This window comes from Dipodomys merriami, unplaced genomic scaffold (assembly GCF_024711535.1).
Source record: "Dipodomys merriami isolate MVZ:Mamm:240054 unplaced genomic scaffold, mDipMer1.0.p SCAF_3, whole genome shotgun sequence".
Classification (NCBI taxonomy): domain Eukaryota; kingdom Metazoa; phylum Chordata; class Mammalia; order Rodentia; family Heteromyidae; genus Dipodomys; species Dipodomys merriami.
Window position 1 is genome coordinate 14205574 of NW_027204492.1, and position 21927 is coordinate 14227500.

General features: G+C 37.8%; 1 protein-coding gene across 2 annotated transcripts in view; it reads right to left on the reverse strand.

The window, feature by feature from the left end:
- The window catches only part of Slc9a6 (solute carrier family 9 member A6), a 69444-nt gene that overhangs the window by 40149 nt on the left and 7368 nt on the right, over positions 1 to 21927 (reverse strand). For both annotated transcript variants that reach the window (XM_070039664.1, XM_070039665.1), the window contains 6 exons: positions 15991 to 16190; positions 13486 to 13563; positions 13131 to 13207; positions 12709 to 12821; positions 5269 to 5374; positions 188 to 329 (listed from right to left, as the gene is read on the reverse strand). In XM_070039664.1, coding sequence (XP_069895765.1) covers positions 188 to 329; positions 5269 to 5374; positions 12709 to 12821; positions 13131 to 13207; positions 13486 to 13563; positions 15991 to 16190 — 716 coding nt within the window. The remainder of the gene's footprint in view (positions 1 to 187; positions 330 to 5268; positions 5375 to 12708; positions 12822 to 13130; positions 13208 to 13485; positions 13564 to 15990; positions 16191 to 21927) is intronic.

Consider the following 21927-nt stretch of genomic DNA (forward strand, 5'->3'; position numbering starts at 1 on the left):
AGCCCTATGCATAAAAAGAAATTCTTTAATTTAGCAAAGATTATTACTTCATATTTTTAGACCAAACACTTGGTTCTAATAATAATTCTAACATAATTCTCCTTACAGAACTAGGAGAAACTGCAGATGATAGGGTTCAACTACTTCATTGGGTTAACAGGAAAAGATAAATATAATCAAAGGATATTAAAGCTGTCACCACTCCAGTAGCAGCACCCATCGCAAAAGATCCACTGAAGATCCCAAGGAAGATCCCGATCGACTTGAACATAGCTGTAACATCAAAGGTGTGACTGTTGTCTCCAGCAGGCTGGTACGCCACTATTGAGCTACAAAAGACAGAATGTTCTTAACTCTAGGAGACAATTTTACTTTAAAAAATTATCTAGTTTAGATCATAAAGATAAAATCAGAGCAAGAGAAAAAACTCTCAAATCTTCAGATGAAGAAAATGTTACCCCAAATTCCTGGAGCATATCCAACTAGCAAGCAAACTAAGCTTTTCTTTCAATGACAATTTCAGGAGATAGATTTTTTTCTTCCTCCTTGAACTGTCGGGTACTATTCTTCTGTGATTCTATTGAAGAGTTACTTGTACTCAGTGCCCCAAAGCACTAACATACTAACAAACTAATGAAAAACCTTGCTTTTTCCAGAAGAGGCATTAATATAAGGAATATTGTTTAGTTCTCAACCCAGTTTTATTTTGTTTCTCTTATAGAGGAAAAATGATGACTAAAGTACCTTTCCAACTTTTAGAATAATACAAAGGGCCAAATGCCTGCTATCTATTCACTAACTGAAATAGACTTTTATAAGAAAAAGGGCTCCAAAGGCCCTCCAAGGAATTAGAATTCACTCAATAGTACTTTGAGCATATCCAGCTGCATCCTCCACCCCAATTTTCTGAAAGAAAGTCACTCTGCATCAGACTAAGACAGGCAATTACAGAAGACACTTTTCATCTCGACCTCCCAGTCTGCAAAAGCTTCTTTTATAACAGCCACCCAAGGAAACTGACATAGCTGAGAAAATCGCTATTGCCAACTGTACTTAATATTACTAACTCTGCTCTCATTTCAGGTAATTGAGAGACCAGCATTACAAAACAAGTCCAGACTCAAAGGCATCAAGCCATGTCAATGAAAAGAAGGAAAAACACATTCCCAGGAATATAATAAATTCTCCCTATAATCACTTCAATGCTTTTTTTTTTGAGTTCAGGCCTAAAAAATGGCATGTATACCAAGTTCTTCTCCTATCTCCCAGGTTAAATTTTTAGCAAATCTAAGACAAAACTAAAATTTCCTAATTTGTTTCTATTTTATTGCAGTACAGGACTAACATAAGTTTTTTATTCTGGATTGAATATTTTAAATCCTGTGTTTAAATGTTTAAAATGCCAGAGGACCTGATATTTTTTGATAAATAAGAAATGGCTTTTCCCATCAGGCCCTGAGTTCAAGCCCCAAAATGACAAAAACATTTTTTTGACATTTTGGATATTGTCATGTACAACATTTAAGTGATTAGTGTGTTTATCTCAGAAGGATCATTTCCTACTCTGCAACAAGGCAATGGGCAATCAGGCTATGCAAACCAAAGTGATTGATGTAATGATTAACTCTAATACAAGAAAAACAAATTAAGCTACAATGTGGTATTTCTCAATTAGAAAATTACCAAGAATACTGCTATTAAGAATTAAGAAAGGGGCTGGGAAGGTGGCTCAGTGGTAGAGAGCTTGCCTTGCATGCATGAGGCCCTGGGTTCGATTCCTCAGCACCACATAAGCAAAAAGAAAAAAAAAACTCATCAAGAATTAAGAAAGATGGGGCTGGGTAGTTGGCTCAGTGGTAGAGTGCTTGCCTTGCACGCATTGAGGTCCCTGGGTTCGATTCCTCAGCACCACATAAGCAGAAAAAGCCGGAAGTGGTGCTGTGGCTAAAGTGGTAGAGCGCTAGCCTTGAGCTGAAGAGCTGAGGGACAGTGCCCAGCTCAGAGTTCAGACCCCACGACCGGACCCCCCCCCCAAAAAAAAAAGAATTAAGAAAGAAATCATTCAAATCATTTTCTGTAAAGTTTCATTCTCACAGGACTCTGTTTGAGACATGTTGCAATAGGAAGAGTCAAGGGGGTCCCTTTGAAAGCAAGGGCTGTCGCTTTTTAGCACCCTTCTTCTTCATTATGTATACATATGTATACAACAAAGCTCATACTCAAAATGTTTACTTTTTCCTTTAACATTAACCAACTGCTCCTAAAGTTTGTAAGAAATGGGTCCCTTTATGATTGAAAAAACTAAGACATAAGGATTATTAGTTTATGATATGACAAAATCAGAACAGATTTTTCCAATGCAATCTCTCAGAGCAACGAAAAAGGAAGATTTATTGGTAAGATGTTTAGAAAGTAGAATACAGTGTCTAGGATAGGGAACTGATGCTGAAAACTGATGCTTCTGCTTTATTCTTTTCACTTAGTCATGCTAGTGATCTCATGTGTATTTATATACTAGAAATCTAATGAGATTTATAGCTTCATATTTTTTTATGACCAGTAACTTTTTTTTTGGCCAGTCCTGGGGCTTGAACTCAAGGCCTGGGCTCTGTCCCTGAGCCACTCTGTGCTCAAGGCTAGCACTCTACCACTTGAGCCACAGCACCACTTCCAGCTTTTTCTGTTTATGTGATACTGAGGAATCGAATGCAGGGCTTCATGCATGGGTTTTGGATGACATGACATGTTGGATATTGTCATGTACAACATTTAAGTGATTAGTGTGATCTCAAAAGGATCATTTCCAATTCTGCAACAAGGCAATGGGTAATCAGGCTATGCAAACCAAAGTGAGTGGTGTAATGATTAACTTTAATACAAGAAACACAAATTAAGCTACAATGTGGTATTTCTCTATTAGAAAATTAGCAAGAATATTGCTAAGATTGTGAGAAAACAAGACACTCTCATAATTCTTTTTATTTGGTGTCAGTACTAGGGCTTGAATTCAGGGCCTGCAAGTCTTTGTTAGCTTTTTCTCTCAAGGCTGGAGCTCTACCACTTAAGCTACAATTCCACTTCCAGGTTTTTGTTGGCTAGTTGAAGTTAAGAGTCTCTCAGCCTTATCTGCTCAAGCTAGCTTTGAACTAAGATCCTCAGATTTTAGCCTCCTAAGTAGCTAGGATTACAGTCCTGAGCCATTTGTACCCAGCTTAAAACTCCCATAAATTTAGTGGTTAAAGTATAAAATGATGATATAATTTACCAATGTTAAATAAAATTACTAATGTATTTGTTCTTTAAACCTATGAGGTCTTTTAAAACTTTATTCTATCATATATATATATATATATATATATATATATATATATATATATATATATATATATACATGTAAAAACTGAAAAAAAAGTTTAAGGTTAAATGCTGAAGCATCATTTGAGATGGCAAAAAACATGAAAACTCTCCAAGTATCCAGCAATCATTGACTGAGCAAATAAATTATGGTATAGATCACAAACAGATTATTATATAGTTGCAAAGAATAAGAAAATTCTCTTTTCATATGAGAATAGAGGGGTTGGGAGCCTGGCTCAGGTGGCTGAGCAAAAGGGTCAATACCATGTTCGAATTCTGGTCTCACACACACAATGAAAAATATGAGAAGAGTGCCAGAACACACCCATGTTCATTCTCTCTGTCTCTGTCTCTCTTTGTGTGTCTGTCTGTCTGTCTGTCTGTCTGTCTGTCTGTCTGTCTGTCTGTCTGTCTGTCTGTCTGTCTGTCTCTCTCTCTCTCTCTCTCTCTCTCTCTGTCTGTAGGCTACTCTCAAAATAAGAAATGACTGAAGCAGGAAGATGTTAAGTTTGAGGCTAGTTTGGACTATACAGCCAGACTCTGTCTCATTAAATGAAAAAGTAAAATTAAATGATGGACTGTGGATGTCCTTCAGTGGTAGAACACTTTGTTAGCCTGCACTAGTTCCTGGTTTCCACCTCTAGCACCACAAAAAAAAGATATGGTCAAAAGAAATGGAACAATGAAGCTTATTGAAATTGGCTTGAGAAGGAAGAGGGGAGGGGGCTGGAGGGAGAATGACAGAGGGGAAAGTCTGGAATACATATATGGACATGTCAAAATGAAACTCCCGAAATAAGTAACTGATTCTAATAAAACGTGGAGAAAAATGCAAATTCTCTGTAGGTGAAATCCTTCACTGAGTAATAGGGGAATATAAAATACAATGGATACACGCACTCACACACACACACACACACACACACACACACACACGCACTCACACACACACATACACACACACACACACAATGTTGAATTAAAGTACACTAATAGAAATACTTGCAAAAAAAGAAAAGTCAAGGGAATAAATGTCTCTCAATGAATAAGATGCCAACATTATCAGTGGAAATATCTACATTAATTAAAGATTGTGTGATTATAATACAATAAAACATGGAAGAAAAAAGAAAGGAAAGGCAAATACATATTCATATCCATGCTTACATTTGGATAAGTACTTGTCTGCACACGAACCAAATATATCTAGCTCTAAGGGGCCGCAAAGTTTATAAAAATAAGAATATGAATTTTCTGTATAAACCTTTGAAAAGTTTTTATTTTTCTACTATGTGGATATATTCTCTGTTCAAAAAGTTAAATCTGGGGCTGGGAAGGTGGCTCAGTGGTAGAGCGTTTGCCTTGCATGCATGAGGCCCTGGGTTCTATTCCTCAGCACCACATAAGCAAAAAGAAAAAAGCCGGAAGTGGCACTGTGGTTCAAGTTGTAGAGTACTAGCCTTGAGCTGAAGAGCTGAGGGACAGCGCCCAGGCCCAGAGTTCAGGCCTCACAACTGGACCCCCCAAAAAAGTTAAATGTAATTTTAAAAATTGTTAGCTGGGAGCCAGTGGCTCATGCCTTAACTCAGCTACTTAGGAGGCTGAGATATGTTGATTGCAGTTCGAAGCCAGCCCCAGCACGAAAGTCTGTGAGACTCTTATTTCCAGTAAACCAGCAAAAAGCCAGTGGTAGAGAGCTAGCCTTGAACCAAAAGGCTCAGAGACAGAGCTCAGGCTTTGAGTTCAAGCCCCAAGACCAACAACAAATAAAAGAGAATGTATTTTTGCCTGAGAGGGGGAATCCTTGCTCTTCCTAGTGTTTATTATTCATAATACATTTTATTCAATACATAACTTTCAGTTCCTAATATCCTCACATGTAACATTCATAATAAGAAAATAAACACTTACGAAGACAGCACTATTGCAACAGCATCATTGAGGACACTTTCACCAAAAAGAAGTGCATAGAGTTCAACATCAACTTGAAGCTCGTGAAATATGGCAAGAACAGTCACTGGAAAGTAAAAGAACCAAGAGTGAGGTGATATCTCAATGTTGTTTTGATTTGCATTTCTTTTATGGCTAGGGATGTTGAACATTTCTTCATGTGTCTATTGGCCATCCTTCTTTTTTCTTCAGAGAAGCTTCTCTTTAAGTCTTTCGCCCACTTATTTATTGGGCAGTTGTTTCTTTGAGGATTTGTTGTTGGGGGGGTTAATTTTTTGAGTTCCAAGTATATTTTAGATATGAGACCCTTGTCCGTTGTATGGCTAGTAAAGATCTTCTCCCAATCCGTGGGCTTTCTATTGATCTTGCTAGCTATGTCATTTGCCCTGCAGAAGCTCAATGGCAAAAATCAAGAACTCTAACAACAACAGATGCTGGAGGGGATGTGGACAGAAAGGAACCTTACTTCATTGTTGGTGGGAATGTAAACTTGTTCAACCACTTTGGAAAGCAGTATGGAGGTTCCTCAAAAGACTTCACATAGAACTCCCCTATGACCCAGCAATCCCACTTTTGGGCATTTACCCAAATGCTTACAAACAAGACCACACTAAAGCTACCAGCACAACTATGTTTATTGCAGCATTATTTACCATAGCTGAGATATGGAACCAACCCAGATGCCCCTCAGTAGATGAATGGATCAAGAAAATGTGGTATATATACACAATGGAATTCTATGCCTCCATCAGAAAGAATGACATTGCCCCATTTGTTAGGAAATGGAAAAACTTGGAAAAAATTATATTAAGTGAAGTAAGCCAGGCCCAAAGAAACATAGGTCCCATGGTTTCCCTTATTTGTAATATCTAGTAGATGTATGAGTCAAGCGGAAAAGGTCAGATAATGTGATGTCAGGAAAATGAACCCTTAGATGTGTCTTTTAATGTTTTTTTCTTTCATGCATGTGTTTCTAACGCATTTATAAGATTATCTCTTTGTTGCTTTGTATGTCCCTCCCCCACAGTATAACCCCTGCTTTCACTATATTTGATGTCAGTATAACTTGTGGAGGAGATGGGGAAAAACCAGTTGTTTAAGGATACAGGTGGACCTGTTGCAACAATGAGAAGTACAAGTTGTCATGTCCAAAACGAGCTTTACAACGTCAGTGCGGGGGGGGGGGGGGGAAGGGGGGAAGGAGAAGGATTGGGATTGGGGGGGGAGGGGGAGGGGGGAGGCTGGGAAGGGATGTGAAGGGTAAACAAAGGAGGAGGCTGCAATGCTTGGTAAGAAATGTATGCATTATCCTGCCCATGTAATTGTAACTCCTCTGTACAGTATGTTCACAAATTAAATTAAATTAAATTAAAAAAAAAGAACCAAGAGTATTTAGACATTACAAATGTATCATATTTCTCTTCAATAGCTAAGTGGACATTACACAGAAATTCATTTACTCCTTTATAATATTTTCTTTTCTTTTTTTTTTTTTTTGTCGGTCGTGGGGCTTGAACTCTGGGTCTGGGCGCTGTCCCTCAGCTCTTCAGCTCAAGGCGAGCACTCTACCACTTGAACTACAGCGCCACTTCCAGTTTTCTGGTGGTTTATTGGAGATAGGAGTCTCATGGTCTCTCCTGCCCGGGCTGGCTTTGAACCTCGATCCTCAGATCTCAGCCTCCTGAGTAGCTAGGATTACAGTCGTGAGCCACCAGCGCCCGGCCTTTTTAATATTTTCTTACTGTATTAAATAGGTAGTGAATGTGTCAATGTTTTTCTCTGTACATGGAACATCACTTTCTCTTAAAAACACCTGAAAAAAAACCCACTAAGATGGCCTACATTCTTCATGTAAATGTTAAAATTTGTTTTTGTACATTTCTTTTCCATAAAGAATATAGTCAAGAATTTCTTATAGAGTAGGGAATCAATTGCTAATGAAGAATAGTATAGAAAGCATCCCCTTGGGCTGATGAAGTGTCTCAAGTGGTAGAGTGCTTACCTGGCAAGTATAGGGCCCCAAGTTCAACCTCTAGTTCCAGAAAGAAATGAAGGAAAGGGAAAGGGGAAGGAAAAAGAAAAGCATCTCATACAGCAAACGTATTTTTTCGTATGAAGGTAATACGGCTTGAACTCTGGGTCTAAGCCTTGTTCCTTAGATTTTTCACTCAGTGCTGATGCTCTACCATTTCAATCACATCTCTACTTCTGACTTTTTGGTGTTTAATTGGAAATAATAGGCTTAGGAATTTCCTGCCAAGCTAGCTTCAAACCATGAGACTCAGATCTCAGCTTCCTGAGAAAGTAGAATTACAAGCATGAGCCATGGGCATCCCAGGAGCCTTACAATCACTTGTATTTTATTTGCAAATTACAAGCATGTCAGTTTACCAAAGACTAGGAAATGAAAACACAAGTTTAATTTCTGGCTAGGGTAAAATTTATGAACAGAATTATAGCTGTCATACATATTTAACTAAGGAAAAAGCCAACTATCAGTATATTACAATTTGAAAAAGGAAAAAAAAAAGGGCTGGGAAGATGGCTCCATGGTAGAGTGCTTGCCTTGCATGCATGAGGCCCTGAGTTTGATTCCTCAGCACCATATAAGCAGAAAATTCGTAAGTGGTGCTGTGGCTCAAGTGGTAGATCACTAGCCTTGAGCTGAAGAGCTCAGGAACAGTGCCCAGGCCCAGAATTCAGGCCCCACAACCAACAAAAAGAAAAAAGAATAAAAACTTATTTTTAAACTGAAGCAATTATATTAGTTCTTAAAAAATAAGATTGAGGGCTGGGAAGGTGGCTCAGTGGTAGAGCGCTTGCCTTGCATGCATGAGGCCCTGGGTTCGATTCCCCAGCACCACATAAGCAAAAAGAAAAAAAGCCGGAAGTGGCGCTGTGGCTCAAGTGGTAGAGCGCTAGCCTTGAGCTGAAGAGCTGAGGGACAGCGCCCAGGCCCAGAGTTCAGGTCCCACGACTGACCAAAAAATAAAATTAAAAAAAAAATAAGATTGAGAAGTTGTATTATAACTTTAATTGCTGAATCACATATAGCTCACCCAGTTTAAAAAAAAAAAAAGCCCAAGTAGAATGAAAGAGGAGAGTTTTTTTTTTCAAATACAAAGTATCAAAACAGAAACCTTGAATTTTAAAAGATAATTTCTACAACAAAGCACTGCAGCTGGAGAACACTGATACCAAAACTTATCAAGAGAAAGGAGAACAGGGGGTTAGAGAAATTCTGAAGAATTTTGATAATAAAACCCATGTATGGTTCAGCCTTCTAGAAAGTTAAAAAGTTAGCAAGATTGTGGGCTAAGGGTATGGCTCAAGTTTTGGAGCATTTGCCTAGCAAGTACAAGGTTCTGATTTAAAACTCCAGTACCACAAAGGAAAAAGGAAAGAAGAAAGAAAGTTGCCAGGCAGTGCTTTAATCCTAACAACTCAGGAAGCTGAAATTTGAGGATCACAGTTCGAAAACAGCCCAAGCAGGAAAGTCTGTGAGACTCTCTCTAATTAACTACCAAAAATCCAGATGTAGAGCTATGGCTCAAGTAGTAGAGCACTACACTTGAGCAAAAGTAGCTCAGGGACAGCACTCAGGGACAGGGCTGTGAGTTCAATCTCCAGGACAAGAAAGTAAGAAAGAAAGAAAGAGAGAGAGAGAGAGAGAGAGAGAGAGAGAGAGAGAGAGAGAGAGAGAGAGAGAGAGAGAGAGAGAGAAGAGAGGGAGTGAGAGAGGAAGGGAGGGAGGGGGGAGGGAAAGAGGGAGGGAAGGAGGGAGGAAGGAAGGAAGGAAGGAAGGAAGGAAGGAAGGAAGGAAGGAAGGAAGGAAGGAAGGAGGGAGAAGAAAAAGAAAGAGAGGGTCTAGGAAGGTGGCTCAGTGGTAGAGAGCTTGCCTTGTATACATGAGGCACTGGGTTCGATTCCTCAGCACCACATAAGAAAAAAGAAAAAAGCTGAAAGTGGCACTGTGGCTCAAGTGGTAGAGCGCTAGCCTTGAGCTGAATAGCTGAGGGACAGCGCCCAGGCCCAGAGTTCAGGCCTCATGACCAGACCCCCCAAAAAAAAGAGAAAAGAGAAAAAAAAGAGAGGGGGAGGGAGGGAGGGAGGAAAGGAGGGAGGGAGGAGAAGAAAGAGAAAGAGGGGGGAGGAGGGAGGGAAAGAGGGAGGATGGAAGGAAAAGAAAGAAAAAAGAGAAAGGGGGAAGGCAGGGAGGGAGAGAGGAAGGGAGGGAGGAAGGAAGGAAGGAAGGAAAGAAAGAAAGAATGTCAGAATTGGGGCTAAAGGAGAGGTTTAAGTGTGGTTCAAGTAATAGAGCGCCTCCTTATTAAGCACAAAACCCTAAGTTGAAATCTCAATACCACCAAAAAAACAGTAGCTTTCATAATTCAAAAAATTACAACTTTCCAACTTTATATAAGCAACTTATTTTTGATAATTTTTTTTAATTTTCGATAAATTATATTCAGGCAATATCTTTACCAAAACAAAACCAGAATGTTTAAGTAATGTAGCCAATCCAATCAACTTAATTTTTTTTCATAGGCTTTGAAATGTTCAGGAGCCTTCTTCCATTGAAAGAATGCAGAAACAAGAGACCACTGGTTCTTCCAAAGCCCCCTTTACCTTCTTATTTATAATATGAGCAGCTACAAACAAGAGGACAGCCTTGGGAATCTTTAAGGAAGTAATCTGTCTAGTTTTTAAATGTTTTTAATTATACAAATGTCTGTCAAACAGCCCTCTGAGCCAACATTTAAACCCATCTTTCATCCAGTATGAAACACACTTTTCTCCTTTTTCCATCAATTCCTGTATTAACCAGTTAACACAAGAATTCAAAGATAACCTTAGGACCTTACCTTTCATTGTTCTGGATGACAATTAAAGAAGATGATTAACTTACACGATTAAAAGATGAAACAGAACAACCTTCTACCAAAGTCCTAACTCAAAGTAAAAGAAACTTCTATCCTTTAAAAAAACTTTAGATAGGTGCTGTAACTGTTAACTCAAGTACAGAGAACTTGCATAGCATCTTTCAAGGCCTTGGGGTCCCATTCCCAACACCCAACAAGCAAAAGCTAAATAACCTTTAATCTGTTTATACCATGAACTTTTCATTACATATTTTCTCCAAATTTCTAATTTAATTATAACCATTAAGCTTAAACAATACTATATTAGAAAACTAAAACTTCAGTCAGAACAACTAATTTGACAAAACGAATTTTAAGAGATCTGATAATAAAACCACAGATTAACAACTGTGTAATTACCAAACACTTTTATGATCAAAGGGCCATTTTATTTTTGTTAGGTATGGGGCCTGAACTCAGGGCCTAGTCTCTATCCTTCAGCTTTCCTTTTTTTTCTTTCTTTTTTTTTTTTTTTTTGCTCAAGGCTAGCACTTCACCACTTTGAGCCACAGCTTCATTGTAGACAAAGAATTTCTTGCCTGGGCTGGCTTCAAACCATGATGATCAGGATCTCAGCCTCTTGAGTAGCTAAGAATACAAGTGTGAGCTACCAGTGCCTGGTCAGGACAATTTTTTTTATTTTTATTTTTTATGGTCTTTTATTTTTTAAATTGTGAAAATACCATACAAAGGGGTTACAATTACATGAGCAAGGTAATGAGTTCATTTCGTATCAAGCATTGTTGCCTCCTCCTTTGTTTCCCCTTACCATCCCTTCCCATCTCCCCCGCTCTCCCCAAGTTGTAAAGATCTACATAATGTCTTGTATAACTCATTGTTGCAATGGGTCCACCTGTATCCCTATTTAAATGATTTGTTTTTTCTCTTCCCCTCCACAAATTATATCAACATCAAGTACAGTAAAAGCAGGGGTTATACCATGGGGGAGGGACATACAAAGCAACAAAGAAATCATCTTATAAATATGTTAGAAACAATAGCAAGAAAGAAAAATCATTTGAGTCCTTATCTTGGGGTTCATTTTGCCTAACATCAACTTATCTGACGGTTTCTGCTTGTCTCAGACATATACTAGTTATTGCAAATAAGGGAAACTATGGGACCTATGTTTCTTTGGGCCTGGCTTACTTCACTTAATAGAATTTTTCCAAATCTTTCCATTTCCTAACAAATGGGCCAATGTCATTCTTTCTGATGGAGGCATAGAATTCCATTGTGTATATATATACCACATTTTCTTGATCCATTCATCTACTGAGGGGCACCTGGGTTGGTTCCATATCTTACCTATGGTAAATAATGCTGCAATAAACATAGTTGTGCTGGTAGCTTTAGTATGGTCTTGTTTGTGATCATTCGGGTAAATGCCCAAAAGTGGGATTGCTGGGTCATAGGGGAGCTCTATGTGGAGTCTTTTGAGGAACCTCCATACTACTTTCCAAAGTGGTTGAACAAGTTTACACTCCCACCAACAATGCAGTAAGGTTCCCTTCTGTCCACATCCCCTCCAGCATCTGTTGTTATTAGAGTTCTGGATTATATCCATTCTAACTGGGGTGTTTTGATTTGCATTTCTTTTATGACTAGGGAGGTTGAGTATTTCTTCATGTGTCTATTGGCCATCCTTCTTTCCTCTTCAGAGAAGTTTCTCTTTAAGTCTTTAGCCCACTTATTTATTGGGCCATTGTTTCTTTGAGGATTTGTTGTTGGGGGATTTAATTTTTTGAGTTCCAAGTATATTTTAGATATGAGACCTTTGTCCATTGTATGGGTAATGAAGATCTTCTCCCAATCTGTGGGCTTTCTATTGATCTTGCTAGCTATGTGGTCAGGACAATTTTTAATCAAAAAAGGAACATTAGACTTGTAAGATCTCAATTCAAAGCCAGTCTTGGAGAAAAGTCAAAAATCCATCTCCAAAACAATCAGCAAAATGTCAGGCTAGAGGTGTGGCTCAAGTAGAAGAATACCAGCCTAGCAAGGCCTAAAACCCTCAGTTCAAACCTTAGTAATATAAAAAAATTCACTACTATTTTTCTTAGTGTTAAATGCATGAAAATAGCTAAATATAAAACAGAAGATTTTAGAGAACTAATTTTCTAGGCATTTAAAAATGTTGCATTCATTTTAATGAATCTATAATCTAGTTTTTGTTTTGCTATGTCCAATCACTAGGGATACAGACCAAGCTAAGTTTCTGAAGAAATGATCTTAAAGCTGTCATCTAGACAACATCAATTTGTGGGCTAGTAGTAGGAAAAGGTAATGAAGAAGTTACTGAAGAAACAAATGTGTGCTTAAACCAAAAGGAAACATGAACTTTTTTCCTTCACAATTGGTAAGTACAATGCTAAGGAAGTACCTAATCATGGATTCTAAACCTCAACAAAACACCCACATGTGCTTTACTGCAAAACACTGCATTGAAATATTTCAGCTCCACTCATGTAAAATATACCTGGGTCAGTTGCTGATACAATGGCACCAAACAGCAGGCAATCTGTAAAGTAAAAATCTCTGGCGAGTTGTCCAGTTACTTTCATCAGCATTACACAGCCATACATTATGGACCTGTTCAATAAACACATTCCTACTTTAGAAAATATCAATGATTAAAGAAGTCTAAAGAATAAAAATATAGAGCTACTACAGTACTCTGCGACTATTCTGAAATTTAATTAAGGGCACTTAAATATGGCTAAAACTTGGCCTTAACAAAAAGTCAAACAACTTATTACCTATGTGAATAGATTAGACTACAAAAGATCTAAAACACATTCAGGAATACAATAATACAGAATTCAAAGAGAATTTTAAAATGTATAATTTTTAGAATTATAATTTGAAAACTAAAAAGTATTTTAAGCTTCAAAGACTTACCCAATAACAAAACAAGAAATTGCTGTTCCAAGAAAAGCATATGCTAAGATAGACCCAAGGTTCCGGAAAAAATGTCTCTGATTAAAAACAAAAAACAAAATATTATATTAGAATATCTCAATAAAGAAAAGATTTTCTATTCTAGTGTGCCATGCTAATATTAAATGCATTATTCACAAGAAGAAATCAGTAAGAAAAAGAATTTCTATACAGGTATAAATTTCAGCATCTAAAAACAATGAGAGAAAAGAGGAGAACTTAGGAAGAATGTCCTGTTTTTGAAATGCAAAATATTACAAAGTCCATGGAAACTTTACAATTTGTTCAAAATACATGAAATACAAAAAACACTTACCCTTTTCAGACTATAACCTGCATAAAATATGATAGGAGGAAGTAATATATTGAAAAACACTTCTGGATCAAAAGTAACCTGTTAAAATAAAGAGAAGACCTGATTATATTATCAAATTATCAAAAGATAAAAAAATTAAATGTTAATCTGGTCAACAGAAAGAACATACTATGTTAACTTAAAATACTTCATATGAAGAGTCTATTATTTGCATGCTTTAGGTACTTGTGCCTGGGTGCTGTTCCCAAGCTTTTTAGCTCAAGGTTAGCTTTCTATTACTTGAACCATAGCTTCACTTCCAGTTTGGAGGGGATTAATTGGACATGAGTCTCATGACTTTCCTGCCCAGGCAAGCTTCAAACCTTAAAGCTCAGTGTCTCAAGTAGCTAGGATTACAGGCAAGAGCCACCAGTGGTTGGCAATGTATTCTTTTTCCTATAAAAAATTTATGAAGGATAGCTAATGTACTATTCTTCAACCACATGACAAGGAAATAGTACCGGAATAATCAACTATAGCCTAGCACCAGAAACTCTATAAAATATTATATATAAAAAAATCTTTAGGGGCCGGGAAGGCGGCTCAGTGGTAGAGCACTTGCCTTGCATGCATGAGACACTGGGTTCAATTCCTCAGCACCACATAAGCAAAAAGAAAAAAGCCAGAAGTGGCGCTGTGGCTCAAGTGGTAGAGCACTAGCCTTGAGCTGAAGAGCTGAGGGACAGCGCCCAGGCCTAGAGTTCAGGCCCCAGGACCGGACCAAAAAAAAAAATCTTTAAAATAACCAGGCCCCTGTAATCCTAGCTACTCAAGAGGCTGAGATCTGAGGATTGTGATTTGAAGTCAGCCTGGGAAGAAAAGTCCCTGAGACTCTTACATCCAATTAACTCTCTAATAACCAGAAATGGGGCTGTGGCTCAAAGTGGTAGTGCACTAGCCTTGAGCAAAAAAGCTCAAGGACAGCACCCAGGCCCTGAGATGAAGCCTCATGTCAGAAAAAAAAAATAACAAAAATGAGAAAGTGCATCTCATTGTTGCAATGGATCCACCTGTATCCTTATTTAAACAATTTGTTTTTTCCCTTCCCCTCCACAAATTATACCAACCTCAAATACAGTGAAAGCAGGGGTTATGCCATGGGGGAGGGATATACAAAGCAACGCATATTTTTGCTTTAAACAAATGAGACCCCAAAACTGGCAAAGGAAACAACCTATAGGTGATAACTCTGAAGCTAAATCATATAATGTGGTAAAACTTTCTGTACAACTAGCCCTCATAGCCCATTTATTTTAAAGAAAGGATGTCAAAAAACAGGTTTTTCTAATTTAATGTGCTATCGTAATATTATTCACTAGAAGGAATTTGTAAGAGAAAGCATTCTTGTGCTAGCATAAATTTCAGTAGCTGAAAATGATGAGAGTATAGAGAAGAGAAACTGGGAAGAATGGCCTGTTTCTGCTATAATAAAGCAGATGTCCCTTCTGTGCATAGTGCTGCAGTAGACTGTGATATAATCTCTAAGAAGATATACACATATCCAAGCTAAAATGTAGCTTACTAGAACTATTAAGGAACTGAAATTTCCCACAGGTGCTGAGAACTCTTGTTCCGAAGTAAACTTTAAGGTCATAAGACATTTAGAAACTATTAAAGATGGCCAGAAACACAATCAAGTAGCTATAAAAATCTGCGTCAGTCAATGTAGAAGATAGAAAATGTGAGGCAAACAGCCAACGGTGGGCAAAACAATAATTGCACAAAGTGGCACTGAGAAGCTTCATGAGAGAAACTGAGTGGGACACGAGCAAGTGACTCTGGGAAGTCTGAGAGCCAGTGGACTGCAACCCAACTGCCCACATAAAGCTGTGTATACAGCATATTCCAATAGCCAAGGCTCATGCTAACGCTCCAAAAACTGTTCCAGATTATGAATCAGAGAAAGGTTAAGTGGTGCTCAGTACAGAAACACAATCAAGGAAAGAAATAATTCAAAGACACATTACTGCAGTAAACCTGATGTGCTGAAGTATTCTAAAATTTTAAGGACCATGTATAAATGGGAAGAAATTCATCTGTATTCTGTTTAACCCCATCCTGATTACCATTTATTACAACCACCACAAACAACAGAGTCAAACAGAAAGAGTTGTAGCACTTAGCTTCAATCAGGAATATAGAAATGTCATTTGCCTAGAAATATTCATTTCCTTTCATTATATTTTTGAACAGATTTGACTCTAATTTTAAGGTTAAATTATTTCAAATACTAAACACTGTTCCTTCAGAGTCACTTGTTATAGTTAATATGCTTTTTTAATTTTAAGATTATTTTTTAACTAAAAACTTACTGTTTAGCCTGATGTGGTAGTACATGCCTGTAATCCCAGCACTTGGGAAGTTGAGGAAGCAGGATCACAAATTTGAGAACAACCTGGACTACAAAGCAAGTTTGAGACCAGAATGGGCTACGTAGTAAGACCTTATCTTAAAAGAAAAACTTACCTTTCTAAGCATTTCATTATCTTGAACATTATTGAGTTCATGTGAACTAATCTCTCCTTTCAGCGTGTACTCATAAAATTTTCCACTAACGTTTACCAACAAAGTAGTTGGACTGGACTGCACTTCACAGCTGAGAGTCACATTGTTTACATCACTTGGAACATGAATGCCATACCGAAGTACAAGACCCATCAAAAGACCTAGAAATAAAAGAAAAATATAAATTATTCTTGGTAAACAAAGACTACTTATTTGTACCCAACATACGCCTCAGGATTAATATCAGAAAAATCTCCAATGACAGTCCCTTATAGGTTAGAACAAATTTTTAGACCAAAGGAAGTTATTGTTTAAAATATTACTAAATTGGGGTGCTGGGGGCTCACATCTATAATCCTAGCTCCTCAGGATACTGAGATCTGAGGATCAAGGTTCAAAGACAGCCCCAGCAGGAAAACCCATAAGACTCATCACCAGTTAACTACGTCCAAGGAAAAGCCAGAAGTGGAGCTGAGGCTCAAGTGGTGGCGCACTAGCCTTGAGTAAAAAAGCTGGAGAGCCGCGCACCCGTGGCTCACGCCTGTAATCCTAGCTTCTCAGGAATCTGAGATCTAAGGATCACATTTCAAAGCCAGCCTGGGCAGGAAAGTCCACGAGACTCTTATCGCCAATAAATCACTAGAAAACCAGAAGTGGCGCTGTGGCTCAAGTGGTAGAGCGCTCGACTTGAGCTGAAGAGTGCAGGGATAGCACCCAAGCCCAGAGTTCAAGCCCCACGACTGACCAAAAAAAAAAGAAAAGAAAAGAAAAGAAAAAGCTCAGAGACTGTGCTCGGATCCTGGGTTTAAGCCCCATAACCTGCACAAAAAAATTAATAAATTAACACATTCAAGAGTCCATCTTCGGGGTTGGGAAGGTGGCTCAGTGGCAGAGTGATTGCCTTGCATGCATGAGGTCCTGGGTTCGATTCCTCAGCACCATATTAGCAGAAAAAGCTGGAAGTGGCGCTGTGGCTCAAGTGGTAGAGTGCTAGCCTTGAGCTGAAGAGCTGAGGGACAGCACCCAGGCCCAGAGTTCAGGGCCCATGACCAACCAAAAAAAAAAAAAAAAAAGAGTCCATCTTCATGTAATCCAGTAGGATAAGAGAGAAAAACAATTAGGTAATCATTGCATTTTGAGATGAACACATTAAATAAGTGATAGGGAAAGTAACAAGATAAAAACACATCTTTAAATTATCTGTACACAGAATAAACTCCAAGGTATACCAACAGAACAATGTAGTCATGCTAGAAAATATGATTTTTTTATGGCTGGAAATAATAGAACAAGCAGAAAAGGTCAAAAGCTATGTACATATGACCATATAAGATGATGCTAAGCGAAATGAACCCCAAGATAGGAACACAAGTGGTTTTATCTTTCTTGCTATTGTTTTTAATGTATTTATAATGTACTATGTGATATTTTTGTTTCTTTTGTATGTTCTTCCCCCATAGTATAACTGCTGTTTTCAGTGTATTTAATTACGATGCCCTACATCTTTCTAATTTGGGGAGGGGAAAGGAAATAACAAAATTCTGAAATAAGGATACAGGTTGACCCATTGTAACAATGAGATGTACAAGACACTATGTTGAAAACAAACTTCACCACTTCTGTGGGGGGGAGGGAGGAGTTGGGAAGGTGTGAAGGGAAGCAATAGTAGGGGAAAAACAAAGGAGGGGCTGACAATGCTCAATAGTAAATGTACTCATTACCTTACTCATGTAACTGTAACCCCTCTGTACGGTATTTTTACAATAAAAAATATATTAAAAACAATATGGTCCCGTGATAGAGTTTTCTTGCAGGACTGCTAAGAGAAAAAGACAAATAGGTTTTTACCTCCATCCACCATTTCAGTTAAACTTGCTTCCCAAGTTTATTCCAAAAGCACATGATGGTCAAATTATATACATTTTAAATGGAAAGCAAATACATTATTTCAAAATGAATACTTCTACTATTAAAGCATCAGATTTAGAATTTTAAATATGTGCATCAAAATAAAAGCAAAATACAAGTCCTGACAGGAGTACTGTTAAATCAACACAGTGGATCTATTGATTTTATTTGGATCCTGTTGATATTCAAATATACAAAATATTCTAGGTTCTATAAAAGTATCAACTTCAACTATTTAATAATGGCACTACTGAGACATAATTCACATACTATACATTTTGTTCTTTTTTTACATTTTATTCTTTTAAATTATAAAATTCAGTATATTCATGAAGTTGTGTATCAGTCACTACGAGGTCCAGAACATTTTTCCATCACTCCAAAAAGAAACAGAACATTTTCTATTCCACAGTGAAATCTCTAGTTCTTGGCAAGCAATAACCTACTTCTTTTCTCTAGCCATTTGCCTATTCTGGGTATCTCATATAAATGTAGTTCCACCATATGTAGTGTTTTGTATTTAGATTCTTTCACTTATAGTATTTTTAAGGTTTCTCTATGTTGTAGTATATTTCAGAATTTCATTCATTTTTATGGCTAAATAACATTTCATTTTATGATTTGCCTCAACTATAAACTGAGCCCAAACTGTTGGAACTTTCCTTATTGCCAAGATGTACAGTGTATGACTACTAGCTCCATTTTACCTTCCTGATCTTTCATTCTGACCATCTAGAGCCATTCTTCTAGTGGAGTACTCACCTAGGTATTTCCTTAGAGTACAGAGACAAAAACAAAATCCCTCCTTCAAGGAACTCTCAATCCACTTAGCAAAACAGACTAAATAAGTAATCATACTACAGTATATACATGTATGCAAGGTGTTAAAAAACCAAATAGTACAAATTAGATAAAACCACATACTCCTTACTACATGTGGAAGGCTGGGAAAATTCTTATTCTAGGCATTAATAATAAAAAAAACAGGCTTGGAGTCTATTTTCCAGGTCCCCAAAACAATCAAACAAGAGATTCCCAGCCAAGCCTGATGGAGAGGGATATTAGGTAAACTTTCCAGAGGAATCACTTGAACACCTAATAAAAGGTAGCAAACCATAGTAGCATTTATCCAGTCAAAAAAGAAGGCAAAAATGGCCCATTAAGGAAATCACAGGTAGATCAGTATGACTGCATTATGAGGTGATAAAGAGGTGAAATTTGGAAGATCTGCAGAAGCTGAAACATGAAAGACTGATTGATGATGAGGAAAGGAAATTGGACTTTATGTCCAAAGCCAAAGGAAGTTTTAGAAAGATTCTAAGCAGAAGCTTGACACCAGATTGCTATTTTAGAAGACTAGTGTAGACCATAGGGGGTTTAAATAACCAGGTAGGAATGACAGCAAGAGAGAAGACATTTTAGAAAGTACTGTAGTTTAGAAAGACTGAGTCACTGAATAGAATAGGCTGGGCAGGGAATAATATGAAAGGCTACCAGGAGCCTTAATGGATTTGTAACCAAGTGGCTAAGTTGGCTTGAAAAGCAGGGCCATTCAATGAAGTAGGAACACAGAGGAATGCATTTAAAGGGGAAAGGCCAAGTTTCGTTCTGGACATGCTGTTTGATGCACCCGTGACACATGCACAGTTGAATACATGTGGTCTAGAGTTCAAGGAGGGTGGGAAGTCTCAATTTCAGATTGAGACCAATCATAAGATGGCTAAATTAGGTGCAAATGAGATAACCTAGGAGTAAATAAGATGGTAAAAAGACTACAGGAGGAAAAAACTACAGATACAGACTTGAGGTTTTACCCATTAATAGCCAATATTGATGGGCCAATAGAGGATGAAGAACAAATGATTGAATTTAATGAAGAAAAGCCACAGGAGTTGGAAAACAGAAGAACAACTGGTGTCTAAAAATTAAGAGAGAAAAAAATCTGATTCTGTTGAAACCTATCAAATGCTGCCGCAAAGTCAAGCAAGGCAGGCATGACGAGTATCCTTTGAGTTTGGCAACAAAGAGGGAACAATTGACCTTGATAAAAGCACTTTCTGTAGAGTAGCAGGGACAGAAGCTAGACTAGGAGAAGGAAGGAAGCAGAAACAAGGCTGTAAAAAGCTACAGTGGATGTATAACTAATGCAACCTAATAAAAAATAAAAATAAAGTGATTTTTTTTAAAGCTATAGTTTGTTAGCCCACTTTTTAATGGGATGGTTGTTTCTTTGAGGATTGTTTTTGGGGGTGGGTTAATTTATTGAGCTCTAAATATATTTTTTATATAAAGCCCTTGTCTTGTTGTATAGCTAGTGAAGAACTTCACCCAATCTGTGGGCTTTCTATTTATCTTGCTAGCTATGTCCTTTGCCATGCAGAAGCTATGCATTTTCATGCAATCCCATGTATCCAGCCTTTCTTTGATTTGTTGCATTTCTGGATCTTTATTTAGGAAGTTTCAACCTATGCCAAGGAGCTCTAGTGTATCCCCTATCCTTTCCTATAATATTTTCAGTGTATCTGCTCTTACCTCAAGGTCTCTGGAGAGGAAATAAGAATGGCCAATAGATACATGAAGAAATGTTCAACATCTTTGGCCATAAAAGAAAACAAACCAAAACTACATTGCAATTCCACCTCACCCCAGTTAGAATGGCCATTATCAAAAAAATAATAATAATAACAGATGCTGTTGGCGGGAATGTAAACTATTTCAACAACTCTGGTTGGTTTTTTTTTTTTTTGGTCCGGTTGTGGGGCCTGAACTCTGGGCCTGTGTGCTGTCCCTCAGGTCTTCAGCTCAAGGCTAGCACTCTACCACTTGAGCAGCAGCGCCACTTCCGGCTTTTTTTCTTTTTGCTTATGTGGTGCTGAGGAATCCAACCCAGGGCCTCAGGCATGCAAGGCAAGCGCTCTACCACTGAGCCACCTTCCAGCCCCCCTATTTCAACAACTCTGGAAAGCAGTATGGAGGTTCCTTAAAAGATTAAATATAGAGCTCCCCTATGACCCAGCAATCCCACTCCACACATTTACCCAAATGACCACAAACAAGGCCACACTAAAGCTACCAGCACAACTATGTTCATTCCAGCATTATTTACCATTGCTAAGATAGGGGTGCAACACAGATACCCTTCAGTAGATGAATGGATCAAGAAAACTTGGCACACACATGTATACACACACACACACACACACACACACAGAAATTCTACGCATCCATTAGAAAGAATATCACTGCCCCATTCATGAGAAATGGAAAAACTGAAAAAATCATACTAAGTGAAATCAGAATCATAGGCTCCATGGTTTCCCTCATCTGTAATAATTAGTATGCCTAGGATATTACTAGCAGAGGTACACAATAGCCCAATAGTACATATGACCATATAAAATGATGTTAATTGAAATTATCTACATGATGTGGAAACAAGAGGAATGGGTCTTTTTCTTTTTTTTTATAAGCATACTGTTTGCAGTTATTTCTTTTGTCTTTCTTTTTTTTTCTCCTCTGGTTTATTCCCTGTGGTTACTGTTTCTGATTTCAGTACCTTTGTCTTGTATATAAGTGTATCTGATTTGGGGACCAGAAGGGGAATCACAGAAAAGGTGGTACAAAGGGTGAATTAAGCAACAATGGTACTCACTAGATACTATGTTGGAAATGAACTTTATAACTTGTGGGGGAGGGAAGCCAAGGACAGAGAAAGCAGGAGAAAACGAGGGGGGAACATTGTTCAAAATGTACTCATTACCTTACTTATGTAACTATAACTCCTCTGTACATACTTTTTAAAAAAAGCTATAGTTGGTCAGGAGAGGAATGAGTAAGGATGATCTTTTTAAAGTAAGGAGTAATGATAATTGCTGAACAGTACAATGATTTCAAGTTAAAAAAATTCAACTAAGATGAGATTTTAAACAAATGGTTCACATTTTAAAAACATTGATCAAGAAGCACTGTATTCATAAATTGTTTTGTTCA